Genomic DNA, 9,567 nt, shown 5'->3' with positions numbered 1-9,567 from the left:
GTGATTTAATTTTCTCCCTTATTTAGAAGACACTGGATTGTTTGGACTTTGGATTGTTTCTATAATCAAATCACCTTGTTAAATTTTACTAGAAGTAATACATAGATATCATCACCTATATCACATCCACAAATGTATATGTATACATATTAATATATATACTCTTCTGCGCATTCATCATGTGTGTATAATTATAAATACATACACATACATACATATTGTCTTGCAATTGGATTTGTTCATATGACTACCTATACAATGCAGCTAAAATATATAATATGGTATAGATAATAAAATCCAGCATATATAATTAGCTATATGCTGTAAATTTTTTTTCAGAATTTGACATAAATTAACTCGTTTTATATTCAAAATAATCAGTGAGTTAGATAAGATTGTTATCTCCATTTACATAAGAAAAAAACTAAGTCTAAAGCAGTAAGGTAAATTGCTGAGGTTATAACACTTACATAACAGAGAACCTCATCGTCTTTAACAGTTGCCTAGTACTCATGTTATAGAGGGGCTTTGGCTTATTTAACTAAACAGTTATGGATGAAATTTTAAGCCCCTTCCACTATTATAATCAATGTTGAAAGACATTATTGTACATAAATAAATGAATTAAAAAAAACTAATTAGAAAGATGAAAATATTTTTCTTATTCTCTTCTGATGAAGAACATAGGTCGATTTACTTTTTTATATCAACCACATCTCTGTGCATCAGAACATCTTGGCCATTGACCTCATTCTTGATCTGCATGTCCTGAAATTGTTTCTCTTGCCACTGGACGGTTGCCAACCTCTGGGCAACTTGTTCACAGAGATGACTTTAAAGGAATATGTGATGGTCTGGCACATTTCCACATAGAATCCACAGAACTAAGTGATGATTAAAGAGGTGGTAATTCTGTGAGCCCTAGCTCAGGGATCTTTTCCACAACATCCTTGTATAATCCTCTCCCTGATCTGTTTGATTCCAACTCCATAGATGATGGGATTGAACATGGGAGGTACGATTAAATAGAGATTAGCAAACATGATGTGTATAACTTGGGGCACATGATGGCCAAAGCGGTGAGTGAGGAAAGTAAAGAGGGCTGGGATATAAAAGGTTAACATCGCACAAATATTGGAACTACCTGTGCCAAAAGTCTTGAGCCAGTCTTCACCTGAGGGCAACTGCAGCACAGCTCTCAGAATCATGATATAGGAGATACTGATGACAATTATATCAAAGTCACCGGCAGAGAAAGCTGCAAAGAAACTGTATCCACGACTGGCTCTAGTGTCAGCACACACCAACTTCAGCAAAGCCATTTGCTCACAGTATGATTGAGGAATGACCTGGTTGTTGCAAAAGGGCATTCTGGAGACCATGAAGCAGAAGGGGCTCACCCACAGCATTCCTCTTATCATCACAACCACCCCCACTTTTCCCATGGCATATGGGGTCAGGATACTGGAGTGGCACAGTGGGAAGCAGCCACATAATGGTCCAAGGCCATGGTCATGAGCACCCCAGACTCCACTGAAGAGAAGGCATGAATGAATATCTGGATTAGGCAGCCATGGTATTCAATCTCATGAGAATGAAACCAGAGTATAGCCAGCATTTTAGGTTGGATTGAGGTGGAGAGGACCAGGTCAGTGAAAGCCAGCATGGCCAGAAAGAGGTACATGGGCTCATGGAGTATATGGTTAGTTTGGATTATATGAAGGACAGTGATATTGCCCAGTACAGTGAAAGCATACAAAGCACAGAATGGAAAGGCAACCCAGAAGTGGGAACTCTCAAGTCCTGGCATTCCAAGCAGAATAAAGGATGCAGGATGTGAAGAGCTGTTCCCAGAAACCAACATCATGGTTTGGCAAACTTTTTCTCTATTGGGAGGTACCACTTTCTGCAGGTGATAACAAACAAAGCAAATATTCATGATTAATAAAAGTCTTTTGGTTAGGGCAATATGGTAATGTGGAAGTTGGGTTTAATGATAAACTGGATAATTTGAACTGTTTTAATATGATTTTTCAACATGAAGTAATGCTACCCCTAATAATTTATTCATATTTATTTCCTTTCAAAATGGGTTCAGAGCATATAAGTTGAAGTTTAATTATTTTGTAAGAATAAATATTTTTCTTTAAAGAGAATATGCAAAATAAAAACTATTTTGGCAAATAATATCATGGTCATGCTTTCCCTTATTCTTTAGAAGAAGAATTTACCTGTTCAACAAATTCCTATAGCTCCTTTCATCATTTAAGCCATTTACATGTATAACTCTGAAGGGTAATAAGCAGGTTTGGAAAACACAGATTAAAAGCCCTTTTGAGTTAATTCTGTAATGTTGAGATAGCTTAGATTCAAAGATAGTCACTATGAATGTTATCGAGTGACCCAATTGTATAATTATAATTCAACCTATTATTTTTTTTTACTTTTTAAAAAATTTATTGAAGTATATCACCCATACATAAACATACATAAACAATAAGTGTATAGTAATAGTGAACTTAACAAAACAAACATATAATCATAAAGGACTCTTATAACTAAACCCTACCACCAATTCTTTGCATTGTTGTTAAACATTTTAAATTAATGATTAAAGAGCATTGTCAAAATATTACTAATATTTCAGTATATAAATATTTTATACTAATTTTATACTAATTTTAGTATATAAATATTTTAGTATATAATACTACCAGTATTTTCCCCAACCCACCCTATTATTTATTATCTTTATATCATTTATATATGAACATATATAAACAATAAGTATATAATAAAAGTTATGAACACACAAAGCAAATGTGTAACATCATACAAGGGTCCCATACATCAACCCTCCACCAATATTTTGCATTGTTGTAAGACATTTCTTACAAATTATGAAATAATATTGCCAAAATCTTACTACTAATCATAGTCCTTATCTTACATTTGATGTATTTTCCCCCAACCCACTCTATTATTATTTTTTAAATATATTTTTATGGCAGAAATTGTAAATTTATAAAACAATCATGCACATGTGCAGAATTCTGAAATACCACCCCTCTATCAATACAACATACTGTGGAGGAACAGTTATTATAGATAATATCATCATCATCTGATTGTTACCATATCCATAGTGCACATTTGGCGTATCCTGCCCCATTATCAACACAAAACATCTTAGGCATAGATGCAAAGATAATGTATTATTACTACTAACCACAGTCCTTAGGTCACTCCAGTAGTATTTTTCCCATGCTTCTCCACATTCCCAACACCCTGCAGTAGTGATGCACATTTGCTCTAGCTTACAAAGGACACTCTTGCATCTCTACCATCAACCACTATTCTCATCTACCTCATGTAAATGGTTGTGCTAGTCAGTTCCTAGATTATTCTCTAGCATTCTGTCAATTGGCATTTATATCCCTAGATTACCATTTTCAGCCACATCCCTATTTGTAAAGTAGCTGTTACTCACTATTTGTCACTATCCACTCTATACTTTTCCATACTTTTACATTAAAGTTAATTGAAACTTCTACGTACATTAAACATCAGTAGTCCATCTCGGTCATCCTCTTATCTCCTTTACTCCACCACCTAACACCAGGTCTTGAAGATATTTTCCTACTATTTCTTGTAGAAGCTTTATGGTTCTTCCTTTCATTTTTAGGTTTTTGATCCATTTTGTGTTAATTTTTGGATAAGGTGTGAGATAGGGGTCCTCTTTCCTTCCTTTAGTTATGGATATCCGTTTTTTTCTGCATCATTTGTTGAATGTACTGTCCTCATTGAGCTGTGTGGGTTTGACAGGCTAGTCAAAAATCACTTGACCATTCATTTGAACCACAAATTTGATTCCATTGGACTATGTGTCTGTCTTTATGCCAGTAACATGCTGTTTTTACCACTATAACTAGGCAATATGATTTAAAGTCTGGAGATGATGGTCCACTCTTCCTTTTTAAGATGCTTCTGGCCATTCTGGACCCCTTACACTTCCAAAAATTTTTGATAATCATATTTTCAATTTTAAAAATGCTGGTGGAATTTTATTGATATACATTGAATCCGTATATCAATTTGAGTAACATTGACATCTTAATATTCAGTCTTCTAATCCATGAGCATGGAGTGTACTTCCAGCTATTTAGGCCTTTTAAAAATAATTTCTTTTTAATGTTACATTCAAAAAATATAAGAGGTCCCCACATACCCTCCATCCCCCTCACCTGACTCCTCCCATATCAACAACCTCTTTCATCATCATGGCACATTCATTGTATTTGGTGAACACATTTTGGGACACTGCTGCACCATATGGATAATGGTTTACATTGTAGTTTACACTCTCCCCCAGTCCACCCAGTGGGTCATGGCAGGACATACATTTTCCAGCATCTGTCCCTGCAGTACCCAGGACAACTCCAAGTCCTGAAAATGCCCCCACATCACATCTTTTCTTCCCTACACTCAGCAACTACCATGGCCCTTTTCTCTACATCGATGCTACAATTTCTTCCTTTACTAATCACAATAGTTCCATAGTAGAATATCAGTAGGTCCACTCTAATCCATACTCTATTTTTCCATCCTGTGGACCATAGGATGGTTATGTCCACCCCACCACTATATCAAGAGGGGGTTTAGATTCCACATGGATGATGGATGCCATTCTCCTACTTGCAGTTGTAGGCACTCTTGGCTCCCTGGTGTGGTGGTTGAACTTGTTCACCTTCCTGTTCGCCAGAAGGGGTAAGTCCAATAAACTAGGTGGTAGGAGTTGCAAGGACCTTTTTAAAATTTTTTTTAACATTGAATTGCAGTTTTCTAAACACGAGTCCTTTACATTGTGGTTAAGTTTATTCCTATTTGAGTATTATCTGTTATATTTTATTTTCACTACTCTTTTAACACTTTCAGTTAATTTTATTGATTTAGTCTTCATTTCTGGACTCTTCCAGATCTCTCTCTTCTGTCTTTTTCTTTTTAGGCTCTAGCACACCCTTTAGTATTTCCTGAAAATATGGTCTTTTGGCCAGAAACTCTCTCAGTTTCTGTCCATCTGTGAATATTCCAATCTCACCCTCATTTTTGAAAGAGAATCCTACTGGACACAAGACTCTTAGCCAGAAGCCCTTCTCCTGCATTATCTTAAACACATCATACCACTGTCTCTTTGCTTCCACGACCTCTGGTGAGAAATCAGCACCCAATCCCATTGGGTGTCCCTAATACATTATGCACCACTACCCCTCTCCCATGACTCCCAAAATTCTCTCCCTGTCCCTGGCATCTGACACTCTGATTAGCATGTGTCCTAGAATTATTCCATTCAGATCCCTTTGGATGGGAGTACGTTGTGGCTCTAGGACACAGACATCCATGTCCTTCAGCATGGCCAGGAAATCCTCCACCATTATTTCTTCAAATATTCCTTCTGCCCCCCTTCCCCTCCCCTACCCTTCTGGGACACCCATGACATGCAGGCTAGCATGTCTCTTGCTATCATTAGGTTCCCTGAAACTTTGTTCAGTTTTTTCCATTCTTTTCTTCATCTGTTCTTTTGTATGTTCATTTTCAGAAGCCATTTCTTCAAGCTCACCAATCCTTTCCCTGCCTTCTAAAATATGCTATTATATGATTCCAATGTGTTTTTTAAATTTCATTTATTGCACCTTTCATTCTCATAAGATCTGCTATTTTCCTACATATGCTTTCAAATTCTTTGGGCTCATCCAATATATTTTTTAATTAATTAATTTATTTATTCCCTCTCCCCCTTGCAGCTTGTTTTGCTGTCTGTTCTCTGTGTCCATCCACTGCACATTTTTCTGTGTCTGCTTGTCTCTCTTTGTTGTGTCATCTTGCTGCATCAGCTCTCCGCAGTGCACAGGCTGTCAGTGCTCCATGGCATACAGGCTGTCAGCTCTCTGTGGTGTGCAGGCCAGCTTGCCTTCCCTAAGAAGACCTGGGAGGCAAACCCAGGGCCTCCCATATGGTAGATGGGAGTCCAACAGATTGAACCACAGCCACTTCCCCCAATCGCTTCTTAATATCCATATTCTCTGTGGCCATCTCATTGTATCTATTAAGAAATTTTGTTTGAATATCTATAATTAGTTGTCTCAACTCCTTTATGCCATCTAGATGCTTATCTTGTTCCTTTAAATGGGCCATAACTTCCTGTTTCTTGGTGTGGGTTGTAATTTTTGTTGGTGTCTTGGCATCTGGTCTACTGAGTATTTATTCTGGGTGCAGCTTTTCTCTTTAGTTTAGGGCTTCCTGCTCTTTCTCCCTTGCTGGTTGTGTACTAGGAGCCAAGGATGTGGTTGGTGCTATGAGCTGTGGAAGCTCAAGCTGCCCTCATTGCACCAGGGACCAATGAAGTTTCTCCCAACTTTCTCCTTTGCCAGGGGTAGGGACAGAATCAGCTGGGTAGAATAATCCAAACATGCAAGCCTAGACTGTAGTTGCTCAGAGAGACTAATGAAGCTTCATTCTCCTTTCTCCCCTGTCTGGGGTGGGGATGGAGCTGCAGGTATGGGCAGCAATCTGTGTAGTGTGGGTCCAAGATGACTGCAATTGCCCTGGTATACTTCTGATTATTCAGTCTGTGCCAGCCAAAGTTACCTGCAGTTACCTGGATAGGCTGGTGCAGGGCCTGATAGCCTCCTCCCTGCCAGAGGTAGGGTCAAAGCTTAGCCTGGGGCTCCAGGGCCATCTGGGTGAAAGAAACCACTTCCTACCATCTTGTGTATTTTGGTCAGCTGGGTTTCCCCTCATGCTGAGGACAGAGTCAAAATGACAGCTACCACCCTCTTTCTGACTTGAACAGATTCATACCCTAGCTGTTCCTATGGTTATACCTTAGCCTGTCAAGCCTGCTAATCAATAACTGAAATCAGTGACCAACCATCTCCAATTCCCCTGTTTTTGGGAAATGGAACTTTTAATTCCAGCCACTGAATAGCTCCTGAGTTGGCTTGCACTGCCAAAGTAGGAAAATCATCAGCCTCTGCTGCCTGATCTATAATTTCCCAGAGAGGTTGACACAAGTCCCCCTGCTTCCTCCCTGCTGGAGGGGTGGTTGGCCTTAAGCTAGAACTGCAAACTGATCTGGCTGGAAAGAAGTTGGTCCCTACCAGCACTGTGATTTTCACTCTGCCCTGCTTCCCCTCGTCCTAGGCATGGAGTTAAGGTGATGGCTACCAGGCTCTTTCTGACTTGGACAGGTTCAAACTATAGCTGTTCTTAGGATTATACTTTAGCCTGCCAAATTCACTCATCAGTAACTGAAGTTAGTGTCCAACTGTCTCTTCCTCACCCATTTTTGGGAAGTGGAACTCCCAATTCCAGTCATGGAATAGCTCCTGAGGTGGCTTGTGCCTCCAGTGGAGGCTCCTTGACATGGAGCATTCTACTTACAAACCTTCTCTGCAGAAGAGAAGTCTCCTCCTTCCATTCCTTCAAAGATGTGGCAGGTTGCTTCTCAGGTCTCCTGGAGCCCCCAAATAGGTGCTTCAGCTAGGTCCAGATAGCTCTGGGTGTTTACTAACTGCCCTGTAGCAGGAGCTGACTCTAGGAGTTCCTTACTCAACTGCCATATTGCTGGTTGTCTTTTATTATATTTATTGTGAAGCACTTCCTAGATCAAGGACTTAGTAACATGTTTTTGTAAAAAAATTTATGTTTTGTGGGCTGTATAGTCTATTTTGTCCATGGTCATTTCTGTAATCTTGAGCAAAAGCATAAATGAATGAGGGTGACTCCATTCCAATAAAACTTAATTTACAAAATTAGGCGACAAGCTGAATTTAGCTATAGCTACATAGATTTCCAACTCCTGTCTTGATGGTATATTTTCAAGATGTCAGTCCAGGAACATGCACACTCTCTAGCACCTGTGAGCTTGGTACAGAGTAGGAGCTCAGTAGAAACTTACTGATGGAATTAACAAACAAATGGCATAATTCAGTGGCAATGGACCCATTTGTTCATAAACTGTTTCTTAAAATGTCCTGATTACTCTGGGCAGTCCTTGGGACTTCACTTTGATTTCAGGCCCACAGAAGATTTATGTCAATTTCTCCTACCAGTGGTTGCCCTGCTGGTCAAAGAATGACTTTGGGAAAGTTACTCTGCCCCTCCTTGCATGGCATGGATGGATCCCAATGTCTGATCCCTTGGTTACTGCCCCCTGCTAACATTTGCCCCGCAGTATCATTGACCCCATTGACATCACTGCACCATTATCACCCTTGTCCACTCCAAAACTGCCCAGATTGATAATCAGCTCACCACTCTCTCCTCTTCTTCTATCTCCTGGCAACCTGTCTTCCAGACTCTACCTCTATGAGACTGTTCAATATCCTTAGTTCATATCAGTGAGATCATGAAATATTTGTCCTTTAGTGACTGGCTTACTTCACTCAACATAAGGTCTTCGAGATTCATCCATAATTTCATGTATGTCAATCATCGTTCCTACTCACAACTAAGAAATATTAGATTGTATATATATATACCACATTTTGTTTATCCATTCTTCTATTGATGGTCACTTGGGTTGTCTCCAACATTTGGCAATTGTGAATAATACTGTAATGAATAGGTATGCTCATGTCCCAGCTCATGTCTTCTGGGTATATTTCTAGTAGTGGAATTTTTGGATTATATGTTAATTCTATACCTAGCTTCCTCAGGAACTAATACACTATCCTCCACAGTGACTGCACCATACTACATTACCACCAGCAGTGGAAGAGTGTCCTATTCCTTCACATCCTCTCAAACACTTGTAGTTTTCTGTTTGTTTGTTTTTTTATTGGCAACTTGCCTAATAGACATGAGATGATATAACAATGTAGTTTTGAACTAGTGATACTGAGCATCTTTTAATATGTTTTTTAGTCATTTGTATTTCTTTGGATAAGTGCCTGTAAAAATTATTGCCCTTTTGTAAATGGGTTGTTTGTTTTTTGTTTTTTTTTTGAGATGTCAGATTTCTTTATGTATGCTGGATATTAGGTCTTTTTCCAAAAGGTCAAATATTTTGTCCCTTTGAGTAGGCTGCTTTTTTTTCCAAATTAATTTATTGAAGTATATCACTCATACATAAATATACATAAACAATAAGTGTATAATAATAATTGTGAACTTATAAAACAAACATATATAACATCATAAAGGACTCTCATAACTCATCCTACCACTAATAACGTGCATTGCTAAACATTTTAAACTAATAATTAGAGACCATTGTCAAAATATTACTACTAACCAAAGTATTTTCCCCCAACTAATCCTATTATTATCTTTATATCATTTATATATGAACATACATAAACAATTAATTGTATAGTAAAAGTTGTGAACTTACAAAGCAAACATGAATATCATACATGGGTCCCAAAAACCCTCCACCAATTCCTTGCATTGTCATGAGATGTTCGTTACAAATTATGAAAGAATATTGTTAAAATATTACTACTAATCATAGTCCTTATGGTACATTTGCAGTATTTTTCCCCAACCCACCCTATTATTATTTTT

At 38.2% G+C, this 9,567-nt stretch overlaps 1 protein-coding gene across 1 annotated transcript; it reads right to left on the bottom strand.

Moving 5' to 3' along the window:
• Window positions 1–926: 926 nt before the first annotated feature.
• Window positions 927–1,873, bottom strand: LOC101441627 (olfactory receptor 52R1-like). The gene is given in 2 exon segments (XM_012523639.3): window positions 927–1,489; window positions 1,492–1,873. Coding segments are annotated over 2 exon segments (939 nt in total). The 5' UTR covers window positions 1,868–1,873.
• Window positions 1,874–9,567: the final 7,694 nt, after the last annotated feature.

Source organism: Dasypus novemcinctus, chromosome 10 (assembly GCF_030445035.2).
Source record: "Dasypus novemcinctus isolate mDasNov1 chromosome 10, mDasNov1.1.hap2, whole genome shotgun sequence".
NCBI classification, from domain to species: Eukaryota; Metazoa; Chordata; class Mammalia; order Cingulata; family Dasypodidae; genus Dasypus; species Dasypus novemcinctus.
This window is presented reverse-complemented; position numbering and strand designations above follow the sequence as displayed.